Raw genomic sequence first — 17,687 nt, 5'->3', positions numbered from 1 at the left:
ATGGTTATCTCAATAGACGCAGAAAAAGCCTTTGACAAAATACAACACTCATTCCTATTGAAAACACTAGAAAGCATAGGAATAGAATAGAAGAGCCTTTTCTAAAAATAATAAGCAGCATATATATATATAACCATCAGCAAACATCATCTGCAATGGGGATAAACTAGAAGCCTTCCCAGTAAGATCAGGAGTGAAACAAGAATGCCCATTATCACCTCTATTATTGTACTAGAAACACTAGCAGTAGCAATTAGAGAAGAAAAAGAAATTGAAGGTATTAAAATAGGCAATGAGGAGTCCAAGCTATCACTCATTGCAGATGACATGATGGTCTACTTAAAGAATCCTGGAGAATAAACTAAAAAGCTAGAAGAAATAATCAACAACTTTAACAAAGTTGCAAGACACAAACTCACATAAGTCATCAGCATTTCTATATATTTCCAACACATCTCAGCAGCAAGAAGTAGAAAGTAATTCCATTTAAAATCCCCCTACACAATATAAAATACTTAGGAATCTATCTGCCAAGTCAAATAAAGGAAGTATATGAACACAACTATAAAACACTTTCCTCACAATTAAAATTAAATCAAAATAATTGGAAAAACATTAATTGCTCATGGGTATGATGAGCTAACATAATAAAAATGACAATCCTACCCAAACTAATTTACTTATTTAGTGCCACACCCATCAAACTACCAAAGAACTATTTTACTGAAATAGAAAAAAAAACCATAACAAAGTTCTTCTGGAAGAAAAAAAAAGATCAAGTATATCCAGGAAAATAATGAAAAAAATGTGAAGGAAGGGGGTCAAGCAGTACCAGATCTCAAACTATACTATAAAGCAGTGATCATCAAAACAATATGGTACTGGCTAAGAGACAGAAAGGAGGATCAATGGAATAGACTCAGGGTAAGTAACCTCAGCAAAACAGTCTATGATAAACCCAAAGATCCCAACTTTGGGGACAAAAATCCATTATTTGATAAAAACTGCTGGGGAAAGTGGATGACAGTATGGGAGAGATTGGGGTTGGATCAACATCTCATACCCTACACCAAGATAAACTCAGAATGGATGAATGACTTGAATATAAAGAATGAAACTATAAGCAAATTAGGTGAACACAAAATAGTACACATGTCAGATCTTTGGGAAAGGAAAGATTTTAAGACCAAGCAAGAATTAGAAAAAAATACAAAATGTAAAATCAATAATTTTGATTGCATTAAATTAAAAAGGTTTTGTAAAAACAAAACCAATGCAACCAAAATTAGAAGGGAAACAACAAATTGGGGGGGGGGGAATCTTCATAACAAAAACCTCCCACAAAGGTCTAATTACTCAAATTATTAGGAGCTAAATCAATTGTACAAAAAAAAAATCTAGCCATTCTCCAATTGATAAATGGGCAAGTGACATAAATAGGTAATTTTTAGATAAAGAAATCAAAACTATCAATAAGCACATGAAAAAGTGTTTTAAATCTCTTATAATTTAGAGAGATGCAAATCAAAAGAACTCTGAGGTACACCTCACATCTAGCAGATTGGTTAACATGACAGCAAAGGAAAGTGATAAATGTTGGAGGGGATGTGGTAAAGCTGGGGCATTAATGCATTGCTGGTGGAGTTGTGAATTAATCCAACCATTCTGGAGGGCAATTTGGAACTATGCCCAAAAGGCGCTAAAAGACTGTCTACCTCCTTGATCCAGCCATAGCACTGCTGGGTTTGTACCCCAGAGAGGTAATAAGGAAAAAGACTTGTACAAGAATATTCATAGTTGCTCTCTTTGTGGTGGCAAAAAATTGGAAAATGAGGGGGTGTCCATTGATTGGGGAATGGCTGAACAAACTGTGGTATATGTTGGTGATGGAATACTATTGTGGTAAAAGGAATAATGAACTGGAAGAATTCTATGTGAACTGGAATGACCTCTAGGAATTGATGCAGAGTGAGAGGAGCAGAACCAGGAGAACATTATACACAGAGACTGTGACACTGTGGTACAAATGAATGTAATGGATTTCTCCACTAGTGGCAATGCAGTGATCCTGAACAACTTGGATGGATTTATGGGAAAGAATGCTATCTACATTCAGAGGAAAAACTTTTGGGAGTAGAAACACTGAAGAAAAACAACTGCTCGATTACATGGGTAATGAGGATATGATTAGGGATGTAGAGTCTAAATGAACATCCTAGTGCAAACATCAACAACATGGAAATTGGTTTTGATCAAGGACACATGTAAAATCCAGTGGAATTGCACATCAGTTACAGGAAGGGGTGGTAGGAGGGAAGGGAAAGAATATGATTCTTGTAACCAATGAAAACTGTTCTAAATTGACTAATTAATAAAATTTTCCAATAAATAAATAAATAAAACTAGATGACTTTTACTGTCTCAGCTCCAAATCTATGATGACAGCCTTCACTAAGTCTCTACTCAGCAGCAGTAGTCAGAAGTGCATCTTTTCTGCTCTCTAAGACCATAAGACCTAAACCTGAAAAATCTTCAAAATACTCCTTAATCCAGGAAGCCCAATACCAAACAACAAGTCCAGGCCCTAACCAACAGAAAAGCTATCCTCCAAATCAGAGAAGATGAAGAACAAATTACTCAAGGGCAGCTGAATGTCCTCCTTAGTCAAGGAGGATTTTTTTCAGTATTTTAAAAATTTTATTAAATTTCATTACCTATTTTGCTGCAAGGTTGAAGCCTCATCTATATAAAGTATCTTCAGCAAAGCAATTTATTAAAAAACTAAGATTATATTGCTCTGCATTTGACATGAGCCAGCTGACCAAGTTCAATAAATTATTCCCATGGACAGAAAACCAAATGTACTTTTAACAAAAATGTGGTGATGGATGGCATTTAGTGGCTATTATAACATTACTACTCGTGATAGATACCAATGTCCCACCACCTGCCACATTAAGTAAGAAAAGAGTCCAGTTCCTACCCTTTAAGAACACTATGGTCCCACCCACTACTTGAGGCCTATGGAAGCTCTTCTCAAAAATGCCAGTTTGGACTCCTGAGCTGCCTCTAAGTCCAGTTAAAGTTCCTGAAACATTCCAGCTACTGCTTGAATGCAGGTGACCATGCCAGAGTCATCATTAATCTCAGAAAGCAAAACTAGTATTTCCCAATAACAGCTGACATTTATAGAAAGCTTTAAGATTTTAAAAGTGATTTGCAGACATAACTCTTTTGATACACACCATCTGTGAGGGAAATACTGTAATTATTACCTCTATTTTTTACAATGGAGGAATCTTAAAGTTGAAGTGCCTCACCCATGGTCATATAATTCTGTTTGCAAAATTTGAACCCATCAGCCATGACTTCAAGTTCCATGCCCTGTCCACTATAGTAGAGGGGTCAAACATCCAGCCTATAGTCCTCCTGAGTACAACAACCAGATTAAAATGTCAACAGAACAAAGAAAATACAATAGAATATAGATTCATGTTTGAATCATGCTCTGAATTATTATTATCTTTTTGAACTTATTAAGTCATTTTCTCCCATCTAATAGTTAGCAAAGCAGGATTCAAACATAGATTTTCAAACTCCAAATCCTCTGTTCTTTCCATTACAGCAATATCAAAGCAGCACCAAGGTGTTGGTTTGCATTGTTGTTATCATTGTAGTTGAGTCATTTCAGTCATATCTGACTTCATGACTCTCCTTAGGGTTTTCTTGGCAAAGAGATTAGAGTAGTTTGAAATTTCCTTCTCCACCTTATTTTCAGATGAGAAAACTGAGGCCAACAGCATTAAGTAACTTGCCCAGGGTCACATAGCCAGTTAATGTCTGAGGCCAGATTTGAATTCAGGAAGATGAGTGTTCTTGATTCCAGACTCAGCACTCTATCCATTGTGCTACCTAGCTTCCCCCAGCTGGTTTGCATAGACCGTCAGGATTTATTCAGTGCTTCCTAAGACAGAGCATCCTTTTTGCTCAGCCTAGTAAAGGTATGTACCAAGCAGTGGGACATGCCTTGTTGGCCAAGTCTATTCCTCTACCAGAGATAAGTGGTTCAGAAAATCACAGCACAATAGTGCCATCCATTAAGATTGTGTAATTGCCTTTACTCTCACATTCTACTCACTAATAACATTCCGTTTTTAAATCTGGTTTCCCAAGTAGATTTTCCTAATGGAAAGAGACTATGCTGACCAGCCAGTTGAAGTAACTGGTCCTCTAGGCGATTACATTTCTCACTGTCAGTTAATGAATTGGCATTCTGGTTGACTGGTCAGCTTGCCAACATGGTTTATGCAAATTAATTCCCCAGAGCCTGATAACCTCTGAGTGGACTCATAAAATTGAGTCTCTGAGCCCTTGAAATTGAGGGCCAGATCCTCAGCCTAACATGACCCTACCAAAATACTGCTTTCTAGAAGGCTAAAGGTGAGAAAAAGAGAAAGCCATTTCTTCCTAAACTATCTTCCAATTTTTAACACAATGACCTGTTAGAAAATCTTATACACAAGAATATTTCAAGGGCAGCTAGGTAGAGTAGTGGATAGAACACCAGGTGTGGCATCAGGAGGACCTAGATGCAAATCTAACTTCAGATATTTCTAAACTATGTAATTCAAGACAAGCCACTTATTCTTAATGGCCTAGTCTTTGATGTTTTTCTGTCTTAAAATTGATACTAAGATAGAAAGTAAGGGTTATAAAAGAAAAGAGAAAAAAATCCAAATTATATTTCAGGACTTTTTTTTCTTGTTTTTAGTTTATTCTGAATTTAGCTTTGTAACCCTGAAAATATTGTGTTCAATAAAGTATGGCATGATTTTATTGCATCAATGACTTAGAACTGAAAGGGTTATTAAAGGCCTTCTATTCCAATCCCCTAATTTTATGGATGAAGAAATTGAGACCTAAGGACTTTGCCAAACTCACCTAGATAATAAACATCAGAATCAGGATTTGAACCCAAGTCTTCTGACTCTAAAGCCAATGTTCTTTCCATTGTCCCCAGATCTTAGCTGGTATTATTGTCCCCAGGAAGCAGAGTTTTAACTAGTTTTGCTAAAAGTCAATATTAGTCAAACTTTAAAGTAGAGCAATCCCCCAAATCATTAGAAACAAATTATGCTCTGCAAATGTGTCACTATTGATATTATTATAAAAAATAGTATAATTTTTTTCTAAAAATGTCTTACTGTAATTATGGGCAAAGCTAGGGAAATTTTGCTTCTACACAATAGGTCAAATTTAATCATTCAGTTTTAAATAACAATTATTTGTCCACTTCTCAGACAATTTGAGGTAGAAATGTCTTCTGTAGTGAAAAAAGTTACCTTTTCACTATTAGTCTACATTAACTTATACTATAAAATGTCTTTTACTCACCGTTTAGTAGTCTTTTTAAGAATTGTTTCTTCTTCTTCAATAGGTGCCGTTAACACATGTTGATTTACAGTACTTAAATAGCTCTCAACATGTATCTGTTATGAAAAAAATAAAATTTTTGCCATTATAGTAGACTTTGAGATGCTCTACTCAGTCCATTTACTTTCATTAGGTTAACATTCTGAATCTTGTAATTAAGCCAGAAGACAAGACATGCAATGCATTTCACTGTGTTTATTACATGCCTAAGGTAATATTAGACGACTCAAGGCCAAATTACTTTAACTACCCCCAAAAGGGTAATAACCAACTAAGAGCCAAGCTTGGTCATAGTATCTTCCTACTCCACTTCAGAAATGGGATGTATAGGAAAATAACTGAATTAACTGGTTCTCTGAATTTACTAGGCAATATAGACATGAAGAAGTGCCCTTCCTCTAGAGTGACTCCAATATAAGCTTTGTGCAAGCATCTGAGGAAATATCTGGCCCTTGGGTAAGATGTCCTTGATGGCCGATCCAATGTCTCCAGCGGGGTCCAGAGTCCTAACACTGTGAGGCAATTTAGTACAATGTATATGCATTAGGCTACTAGGGCAAAAGCATAGCCCACATTTCTTACATTTAGCAAAGACTCAGGAGGCAGTGAGATCATGCAGATAAAATGGCATAGTTAAAGTATGGAGAAAGGTCAGAAGGATGGAAAATAGGAGTTCTGGCTCTGCCAGATAGATATATAGGGGCCTCCTTTGAAATACAACTTTCATTCAGTCCCTATAGCCTTGCCTCACTAGGACAGTATCCCCACTTCCTAATTTTCCCAGGATAGTCCTGATTTTAAGAAAAGAAAATGTACTGTTAATGGGACTTTTCAAAGGAATAATTTCCTTTGTTAGGTTGTATGTTCCAATTTTTACTTTGGATAGTCACTGTACTCATAGCAGTCATGTGAAAACTGAAATCAAAATTGCCCTTAGTTCTATGGGTAATGCAGAGGAAGCTTTACTGTTTTTGTTTTCTGTTTTAAATTGATGTAATGATTGTTTCCCACTTATTTAATATGATGATGATGATGATGAAAATTAATGAATTATCTTCAGACTACTTAAGCTATTGGGAATATAAGTATATAAATAGTATTGTTGGTATTGTTTAATTTCTCTATCCTAGGTAAATGTGGTAGAAACTCATTATACTATAATGTATGAGCTTTATTGGCCAGACACCTTAAGATAATCTATTCCTGGAATGAAACTTTTTAGTGACATGGCAAGGATCTAGAACAATAGTTCCCAACATTTTTGCAGTTATTACAACATACTGTGTTTGAATGATTTCATGAATATCACATAGCTGTAGCATGGCATATATAAAACCAGGAATTTGACCTAATATTTCAGTGGTATAGAGCACTCCCAAATGAGGGAACAACTTCTTCTCATGTAGGTCAGCACCTTTTCTGAAAATTACACTATTAAGGAGGAGATCCTTAAATTGGGGTTTGGGAACTTGTTTCCTTTTTTAATATTTTGATAAATGATTTTCAATGTCCACATTTTTGAGTGTATATATACAGAAATACATATGTACACATTTCCCTCAGAACTTTTAATACAATTTTATTACAGCCTCCCAAGATAAATGGTGATACCCTAGAATTTCACAAATTAAGTTTTGCCAAATTCCAAATAGGGACTGACCAGTAGATGGAGCTCTGGTGGCATCTCTTCACATTGCTTGCATTGAATGACAGATAATCTATAACTAAGAGTTACTGACCTGTGGATGGCACAGAAAAGATTTCCCAATCTGAGAGGTACATAGTAGAACAAGGAGTAGAGTTAGTATGCAGAAAATTAAACTAAGACAGGTGAAACAGAAATAGGAATGGATAGGAAGTCATGTATTAAACAAGTGGGGCTGTATTTCACACCAAAAGTTCAAGTCAATCCAGCCATCAAAGTTCTTGGCACTTCAGATCAGTGAGAAGAATCCATATTGTTTAAAGGTGAGAATAGTCCATAATTGCTCCACCTGAACAGGACCTGCATATTATGGAAGGAACTTGTTTATACTGTGGTCAGTCAGACACTATTCACCTATGCCTGATTAAGGGCAAATGAGGACAGGACAATACTAAGAATTCTTCTGGTGTGAGGATAAGTCTAGGGGAAGAATATACTCAGTAAAAATGGTAGATGATAAGTAATATTATCAGATCTTGAATATGGTTAGAATTAAGGTTAGGAGTCTCTCGCAGATCATGTTTTCTTATTCCACAAAGAAGAGTTACTAAACAAAACATGTGCAAGGTTGCAATAGGACTAGGTCCACTTCAGGTGGGGAAAAAGTGGCCTGGGCATAAAGGTAAAGGTATCCTCTGGACAAATCATGCTTCAGGTAAGGATTGGACTAGACAACTTAAGATTATAGCATTAGAGCTGGAAGCGATCTTAGATGTCATTTGGTCCAAACCCACATTTTATAGATAAGGAAAAGTGGGGCTCAGGGAAATTAAATGACTTGCCCAAGGTCACGTGGATAGTAAATGGCAAAGGCAGGATTTGAACTTGGGTTTTCTCCCTTGAAAACCAATGGTCTTTTCACTGTATCACAAGGTTTCTTTCAACTATTCTAGGAGCATCAGACATGTTAACATTTCTTGGATCTGTTGGATTTCATATAACTAATGGAAGAACTAACACTTTCAAAGCCGCTGGTAATGTGGTCCTTGAGAAAAAAGTAGATCAATCATTAAAGTTAGATTGCAAAGCTTCCAAATTTTTGAGATCTCTGGGCCTCAAAGAAATATGAGTGGCAAGGATGGTGTTGTTAACTTTGGGTCCATTCAAATACCCTGGGAGGGGATGATATGCCACAGGAACTCAACTTCCTGCAAGATTGAAAAAGCCCTTTTCCAGCTTGGCATAGAATTTCAGGTGACAGACGCAGGTCAAGACTTTTCAAATGTGCAATATTGTGGGCAAGAACTAAGGGATAGAACATTATGTCTTTCAATTACACTATTAATAGAAGTAAAAGGATTTTAGAGATCCTTTCTAGCCTAATTCTCCTCATTTTAAAGATTAAGAAATCCAGAGCTAAGAGAGGTTAACTGATTTGTCCAAGGCCATAAGATTGAGATATGAACTAAATCCCAATCTAGTTCTCTTTCCACTATATGATACATATTTCACATATTAATTCTGGAACACAATGCACACATGACAAAGCCCGAGGGGGAGAATCATTATGCTCATAGTTCAGTCACAAGGGAGTCTTCTACTTATTGCCATTCTATGTGATTCCCCAGATATCCAAACTAATGAAACTGGCCCAACAAGTTAAGTAAGCAGGAAAAGATAACAAATGGTAATAGTAATGGTATTAAGTCCTTGATCATTATTATAAAGCCTGAGCCTCCCACTTCTTCATCTTTACTAGGCCTCATCTTCCTCATCTGTAAAATAGGGGAAATAGACTAGATGACCTCCAAGATTCCTTATACCTATAGATTTATGATCTTATAGTTCTTTATGAATAGCATGGATTTCCAGTGAGAAGAGAATGTCTGAAAAAACTCTTACCTAAAGTCGATAATTAGAAAATCTTGAGAGTGCCTGGATCTACTCAGTAGGCCAAACACTCATGCTAGATGGACTATAGGGGAGGCAGGGTTTTGGTGATCTTCTATCTCTCCAGAATGAAAAGAGTTGGTGACTCCATTCTCAATCAAGCTGTGTGAGCTGTCAAGCATCCTTAGGTAAGTTCTGGAATGGCCCAGGACTAGAGTAGGGGTGAAATATAGAAATAAAGGGAATAGATGTCCCTAATGATGCCTGGTTTCCTCTAAACTATTCATGGTCAGGCTATTTTAGAATCCAAGTCTGCCAGTAAGCAACCTTCTACCACTGAGGGTCTGCAAACATCTCCCAAAATTCACTGATGGATTCTTTAAAACAGCCAAAGCAATATGTGTGGCCCAGTAGGCAGTTTTTAATCAATTGACAGAAGATCTAAATTCAGCATCTCTGAGCAGAATTTAGCAAGCCTTCATTCTGTAGCACCAATCAATCAATAAGCAACTAAAGGCATCCTGGGCCAGGAAACTCAGAAAGGCATCTGCAATTTGATAATCCTCATTGGCCAGGATGGGATTTTTCTAAGCACTCCAGCATCCTATGCCCTTGCTTCTCTATAAAATGGCCAGTTTTCAGTTTCACTACCTCTTACAGGGTAAGGGACCAAAAGAGACTAATCCCCAACAGAGTAAAAGATCATAATAGACTATGCCAGCACCTGCTAACAGATTCTAATTTGTCACCTTGTCTGAAACAATCCTGCCTTAGTAGATCAACTCTGGAAAGTTTTGCAAAGAATTATCCTGGGTACAGGTAGATATTAACTTGCTCAAGTTATCCAGAAATATTCCAGTATCTTAGCCTTTGCTTATCATTAAAACTATGGTGGTCCATCCAACATTCTCCCAAGGAACCTTTGGAAATTTCTTTCAAGACTTTTATGACTGAGGGCTATTGGTTCATCAATCTCTGCTGCAAAAGCTACCAACTCACCTATTTCATTTCTGTCATATTCTGGTTCTTTGGTTTTTCCTAGTAATTCATCTCCAACTAGGATCCCAATTTTATTTGGGGGATATACTCTTCATAGCATTCCAGATAAAGATTCATTTTTTCATAGTTTTATTAGACCTACTTACCATTGCACAATTCTATTTTTAATCATTTCATTCATCTAAAAAGGTCCCTTGATATGAATTATGAGTTCTATCTCTGGGTTTTTACTTTATTTAACCTCAGTACCACAATCCATTCAGTGACTACTTGAATGAATCCTTTCTTTGTCAGTTTGGAGTACATATTATGGGCAGCCAAAGTGGTGTGCAAATAAGAATCTGATTGCTCTCATACTCCCAGGAAATGTTTAGATATCGAATATTCACCTAAAAATCTTCCATTACATTCTATGGATAGTCCTTCCTTGAAACTGGTACCTCAGTGAATCCTGTGGTCTCATATGGCTAGGATTACTCTACTTTGCTACAATATGCTTAGCTTTCTTGTAGATATTTCTTAGATGGTTTAGTAGATCTACAAATCCTTCCTGGATTTCCCAGGCTCTGCCATGATAGGATTAATTCAACCCTGAACTATCCAGTGTTTGGAACATACCCTCAGTAATAGTAGACAGTCAAAGAGATCTAACAGATGAGGAAAACCTAGGAGATATTACACTCACAGAGGTGATAAGGATGCTTCCAGTACCTGGTATTCCAATTAGCTATTTAGTCCAGAAGAGAAGACATGGGAACTCATTCACAATGTCATCTTCATAGCTTTAGAAAAGGCATTTCAGCAACACTTTCCTATCAAGCCATAACTTTGACTCCCAAGGAGATATAGTGTTCTCAGTGATGTTAACATATAAGAAATAGGACAGTGATCAGAAGAGTCATTCACTATGATCAAGTAGGATTTATACCAGGAATGCAGGGATGGTTCAATATTAGGAAAACCATCCATATAATTGGCCACATCAACAAGCAAACCAACAAAAATCACATGATTATTTCAATAGACACAGAAAAAGCCTTTGACAAAATACAACACCCATTCCTATTAAAAACACTAGAAAGCGACTTCTGGGTAATCATGGCTGCAATCTAGACGCCACACGCTTCCTCTCCCCGGCACCGAACGAAATAGACTACATCAAAGGAGCATAAAAATCACCTTTGAAGGAACAGAAGGACACCCCAATACTCCCCAGTACTCCACAGAGGCAAAGGTATGTGGGGTTCGAACATTTCCACACTATAATAAGAAGGAGGAAAAGCTTGCACAGAAACATGAACTGAGCCGCCCTTCCCCCCTCCCACCTCCCCCACCAAACCAGAGTGAGCTACCTGAGTGCTCACTGGGACAGCGAGTGAGTGGGGAACGTCTCTGTCTCGGGGGGAACTCCAGGGTCCTTGGGATCTGGGGACTGCCAGGAAAAAACGACTCAGGGCGGTTTCACGGGAGAACCCGGCGCTGAGCACAGGGGTCAGTGGAGCTGTACTTGGGGGGGTTGCGCTGAACATCTCGGCGGAGCTAAACACCAGGGGCGGACCACACGCTGATTATCTGGGCGGAGGTGAACACCTGGGCAGTGTGGCTGTGATCAGGGCCCCAGCACTCTAAGAAACCTTGGAGACTGGGAAGAACTAGTCTGAGGCAACCTAAATTCACAGAAAACCCGCCCATATCACCCAGACCCCAGAACAAAAAGGAAAGGGGAATAAAACCACCAAAGGGATGGATCACATGGCCCAAAATCAAGCCTCCAGGAAGAAAGGGAAAAAGGTGACTATTGAAAACTTTTATGGTGGAAGTACCCAAGGTTGAGGAGGAAATCCAAAAAAAATCAGAACATGCCTCCCAAAATGGAAACTATCAACAAGCTCTGGAAGATCTCAAACTGGAGCTTACCCAAAAGATGGAAACCTAGAAAGAAAAATGGGAGAAAGAGATCAGCAGTCTGACAGATAAGACTGCTCAATTGGAAAAAGAGCTCGAAGCATCCAATAGAAGGGCAGACAAAGCTGAAAAGCAAAACCAGTCCCTAACGACCAGAATCAAGCAACTCGAAGAAAGTGAGATCATAAAACAGCAAGAATCAATAAAGCAAACCCAAAAAATTAATGAATTAGAAGAAAACATAAAATATCTCACTGAGAAGGTCACTGATCTGGAAAACAGAGGGAGAAGAGAAAACCTCCGAATTATCGGTCTCCCAGAAAAACTAGAGATAAACAATAAACTCAATATTATTCTACAGGAGATTATAAAAGAAAATTGCCCCCACGTTCTGGAGCAAGGGGGAAAAATAGAAATAGAAAGGGTTCATAGAACATCTTCTATACTAAATCCCCAAAAGACAACCCCTAGGAATGTAATTGCCAAATTCAAGAGCTTCCAAGAAAAGGAGAAAATCCTACAAGAAGCCAAGAAGAGGAGCTTCAGATATAGGGGGGGCTCCCATAAGGATCACACACGACCTAGCGGCTAACACACTAAGAGACCACAAAGCATGGAACACGATATTTAGAAAGGCAAGAGAGCTGGGTCTCCAACCAAGAATCAACTACCCAGCAAAACTGACTATATACTTCCAGGGGAAAGTATGGGCATTCAACAAAATAGAAGATTTCCAAGCATTTGCTAAGAAAAGACCAGAGCTCTGTGGAAAGTTCGATATCCAAGCACAGAAAGCAAGAGAAACATGAAAAGGTAAATATGAAAGAAAGGGAAAAGGAGATAAACCTTATCTTTTTCTTTAAGTCAAATTCTCTTCTATAAGGACTACATTTACATCAAATTATATATATTAATATGTGGGGAAAATGTTTTGTGTAACTCTACAAAAATTGTAGCATCATAAGAGTAGTTAGAAGAAACATGCATAGGGAAAGATTGGGGCATTAAGATGATTTGGGGAAAGTGGGGGCAAAGAAAGGAAAAGGGAGGGGGGAACCGTCGATAATACTAAGACTTACTTCAAGAAATAGGGGGGGGACTTAATAGAATAATCTTTCCCATATAAAGATACACATGGGAAGGGGAGGGGAAGAACTCTCATATGAGAAGGAGAAGAAGAGAGCATGAAGTGGAATTACTTAAACCTTACTCTCAATGAAATTAAATCTGAGAGGGAAGAACATCTAGATCCAGTGGGACCCTGAATTCTATCTTATCCATTAGGGCAAGAAAGAAAGGAAAATTAAGGGGGGGAGCATAAAAAGGGAGGGAAGAGGAGGGGGGAGGGGAAGGGAGCACAAAAAGGGAGGGGCTAGAAAGGGAAGCATCTCAAGGGAGGGGACTAGGGGGATTGACCTAAAGTAAATCACTGGTTCAAAAGGAGATAGCTAAAGAAGAAAGGTCAGAACTAGGGGAAGGTATCAAAATGCCAGTGAATCCACAAATGACAATCATAACTTTGAACGTGAATGGGATGAACTCACCCATAAAACGTAGATAAATAGCAGATTGGATTAGAACCCCAAACCCTACCATTTGTTGTCTTCAAGAAACACATATGAGGCAGGTTGACACTCACAAGGTTAGAATTAAAGGTTGGAGTAAGACCTTTTGGGCCTCAACTGATAGAAAGAAGGCAGGAGTTGTAATCATGATATCTGACAAAGCCAAAGTACAAATAGACCTGATCAAAAGGGACAGGGAAGGTAAATATATTCTGTTAAAAAGGAGTATAGACAATGAGGAAATATCACTAATCAACATGTATGCACCAAATGGTATAGCATCCAAATTTTTAATAGAGAAACTAGGAGAATTGAAGGAGGATATAGACAGTAAAACCATATTAGTGGGAGACTTGAACCAACCACTATCAAATTTAGATAAATCAAACCAAAAAATAAACAAGAAAGAGGTAAAAGAGGTGAATCAAATTTTAGAAAAACACTAGAAAGCATAGGAATAGAAGGGTCGTTCCTAAAAATAATAAACAGTATATATCTAAAACCATCAACTAATATCATCTGCAATGGGAATAAACTAGATGCATTCCCAATAAGATCAGGAGTGAAACAAGGATGCCCATTATCACCTCTATTATTTGACATTGTTCTAGAAACACTAGCAATAGCAATTAGAGAAGAAAAAGAAATTGAAGGCATTAAAATAGGCAAGGAGGAGACTAAGTTATCACTCTCTGCGGATGACATGATGGTCTACTTAAAGAATCCTAGAGATTCAACCAAAAAGCTAATCGAAATAATCAACAACTTTAGCAAAGTTGCAGGATACAAAATAAACCCACATAAATCATCAGCTTTTCTATATATTTCCAACATAACTCAGCAGCAAGAACTAGAAAGAGAAATCCCATTCAAAATCACCTTAGACAAAATAAAATACTTAGGAATCTATCTCCCGAGACAAACACAGGAACTATATAAACACAACTACAAAACACTCTCCACACAACTAAAACTAGACTTGAACAATTGGAAAAACATTAACTGCTCATGGGTAGGACGAGCCAATATAATAAAAATGACCATCCTACCCAAACTCATTTATCTATTTAGTGCCATACCCATTGAACTTCCAAAAAAATTTTTTACTGATTCAGAAAAAACCATAACAAAGTTCACTTGGAAGAACAAAGGATCAAGGATATCCAGGGAAACAATGAAAAAAGAATACAAAGGAAGGGGGCCTTGCAGTCCCAGAAATCAGACTATATTATAAAGCAGGATCAGTGGAATAGACTCAGAGTAAGTGACCTCAGCAGGACAGTATATTACAAACCCAGAGAACCCAGCTTTTGGGACAAAAATACACTATTTCATAAAAACTGTTGGAAAAAATTGGAGGACAGTGTGGGAAAGATTAGGTTTAGATCAACACCTCACACCCTACACCAAGATAAATTCAAAATGGGTGAATGACTTGAACATAAAGAAGGAAACTATAAGAAAATTAGGTGAACACAGAATAGCATATATGTCAGACCTTTGGGAAGGGAAAGACTTCAAAACCAAACAAGACTTAGAAAGAGTCACAAAATGCAAAATAAATAATTTGGAATACATCAAATTAAAAAGTTTTTGTACAAACAAAACCAATGTAACTAAAATCAGAAGGAAAGCAACAAATTGGGAAGCAATCTTCATAAAAACCTCTGACAAAGGTTTAATTACTCAAATTTACAAAGAACTAAATCAATTGTACAAAAAATCAAGCCATTCTCCAATTGATAAATGGGCAAGGGACATGAACAGGTAGTTCTCAGCCAAAGAAATCAAAACTATTAATAAGTACATGAAAAAGTGTTCTACATCTCTTATAATCAGAGAGATACAAATCAAAGCAACTCTGAGGTATCGCCTCACACCTAGCAGATTGGCTAATATGACAGCTATGGAAAGTAATGAATGCTGGAGGGGATGCGGCAAAGTAGGGACATTAATTCATTGCTGGTGGAGTTGTGAATTGATCCAACCATTCTGGAGGAAATTTGGAACTATGCCTAAAGGGCGATAAAAGACTGTCTGCCCTTTGATCCAGCCATAGCACTGCTGGGTTTGTACCCCAAAGAGATAATAATGAAAAAAACTTGTACAAGAATATTCATAACTGCACTCTTTGTGGTGGCCAAAAATTGGAAAATGAGGGGATGCCCTTCAATTGGGGAATGGCTGAACAAATTGTGGCATATGTTGGTGATGGAATACTATTGTGCTCAAAGGAATAATAAACTGGAGGGATTCCATGAGGACGGGAACAACCTCCAGGAAGTGATGCAGAGCAAAAGGAGCAGAACCAGGAAATCATTATACACAGAGACTGATACACTGTGGTACAATGGAAGGTAATGGACTTCTCCATTAGAGACAATGCAATGTCCCTGAACAATCTGCAGGGATCTAGGAGAAAAACACTATCCACAAGCAGAGGATAAACTGTGAGAGTAAAAACACCGAAGAAAAGCAACTGCTTGACTTGAGAGGATATGACTGAGGAGAGACTCTAATTGAACACTCTAGAGCAAATACCAACAACACGGAAATGGGTTCGAGTGAAGAACACATGTGATACCCAGTGGAATCATGCACCGGCTATGGGAGAGGTGTTTGGGGGGAGGGGGGAGAGGAAAAGGAAATGATTTTTGTTTCCAATGAATAATGTTTGGAAATGACCAAATAAAATAATGTTTAAAAAAATAAAATAAATTTAATTTAATTTAAAAAAAGAAAGAAAGAAAAGAAATAGGACCAAGGACATTGGATGTACTGACCCACAGCAATATTGATACAGAGGAAAGAGGCCATGAATAACTTGAGAATACTGCCTTTGGTAGAGACATTAAATGAGATCACCCATTCTCTTACTGACAACCATGGCTCAAAATTTTTTTTTAATCCTTACCTCCTGTCTTAGAATCAATACTAAGGCAGAAGAGCAATAAGGGCCAGGCAGCTGGGGTTAAGTGACTTGCCCAGGGTTATATAGCTAGGAAGTATCGGAGTCCAGATTTAAACCCAAGAACCCTCTCTGAAGGCCTAGCTCTCTATTCACTGGGCCACCTAGTTACTTCTCTGCTCTACTTTTTAATGCTTTGCCTCTGCCAGGCCCTTTGCTGACTCCTTGGTTTTGATATCATCTTGCCCTTTGGAATTGGCATCCATATGTTTTTTAGGTTGGGTCCCAATAAAAACCTGTGGTTTACTTTTCCTGATCACAAGTTGAAACTTCTTTTGTAGGAATGGGGTGTAGGGGTATTCTTTGGTTCCATCGATTGCTCTTAATTACTGGTGCTCATTGGCCTCATTCCCTTAGAGGCCTGAGAGTCAACAGTTTATAATGTTCGTAGCCAACTGATTGGTAAGATCAAAATGGTGGTGAAGATCCATGCAAAGACTTCCTAAAGCAATATTCAAGAGAGGCATTGAGGACACCCAGCTGGGATAGGTGGGGCAGTATGAAAAAGGAGCATACAGATAATGGTTTATCAATCACAAGGAGATGTTTTACATATAAGCAATTTAAGCTGAAGACATGATGGAGAAGGAAACTTAATATAACAAGTCATGAAGCAGAAACATTCCATAAATCTGTACCAGCAGTTTTGAGATTGTGGTAAAGAAGAGTGTCTGGAGTAAATTTGTAGATTATATATGGAAGTATTATAGGGCAGCTATATAGCTCTGTAGATAAAGGACTAGACCTGAATTTGGGAGGTCCTGGTTTCAAGTCTAGCCTCAGATACTTCCTAGCTGTGTAACCTTGGGCAGGTCACTTAACCCCTACTGACTAGCTCTTATTGCTCGTCTGCCTTGGAAGCAATACTTAGTATCGATTCTAAGACAGAAAGTAAGGTTGGGTTTTTTTAAAGTGTTCTTGGATGAGCAAGTTTCAGTGGTCCTCCAATGTCAGAGACTACTTTGCTTTATCCTTAAAAAGTTCTCATCTGGGGCAGCTGGGTACCTCAGTGGATTGAGAGCCAGGCCTAGAGACAGGTCCTAGGTTCAAATTTGACCTCAGACACTTCCCAACTGTGTGACCCTGGGCAAGTCACTGGACCCCCATTGCCTAGCCCTTACCACTCTTCTACCTTGGAGCCAATACACAGTATTGACTCCAAGACGGAAGGTAAGGGTTTAAAAAAAAAAAGTTCTCTTCTATATCTAAGTTGGAGAAGGGTGAAATATTCTTCAGATGAATCAGGTGTTGCCTAAGTTCCTATTCGAGGCCTTAGAATTCA

General features: G+C 37.9%; 1 protein-coding gene across 5 annotated transcripts in view; it reads right to left on the bottom strand.

Annotated features, from left to right (window-relative positions):
* IQCH (IQ motif containing H) overlaps positions 1 to 17,687 on the bottom strand; it is a 359,480-nt gene that overhangs the window by 308,644 nt on the left and 33,149 nt on the right. For all 5 annotated transcript variants that reach the window (XM_007479608.3, XM_056808700.1, XM_007479609.3 and 2 more), the window contains one exon: positions 5,395 to 5,489. In XM_007479608.3, the coding sequence (XP_007479670.2) occupies positions 5,395 to 5,489 (95 nt within the window). Of the gene's footprint in view, positions 1 to 5,394; positions 5,490 to 17,687 lie in introns of those variants that run through there.

This window comes from Monodelphis domestica, chromosome 1 (genome assembly GCF_027887165.1).
Source record: "Monodelphis domestica isolate mMonDom1 chromosome 1, mMonDom1.pri, whole genome shotgun sequence".
Taxonomy (NCBI): domain Eukaryota; kingdom Metazoa; phylum Chordata; class Mammalia; order Didelphimorphia; family Didelphidae; genus Monodelphis; species Monodelphis domestica.
This window is presented reverse-complemented; position numbering and strand designations above follow the sequence as displayed.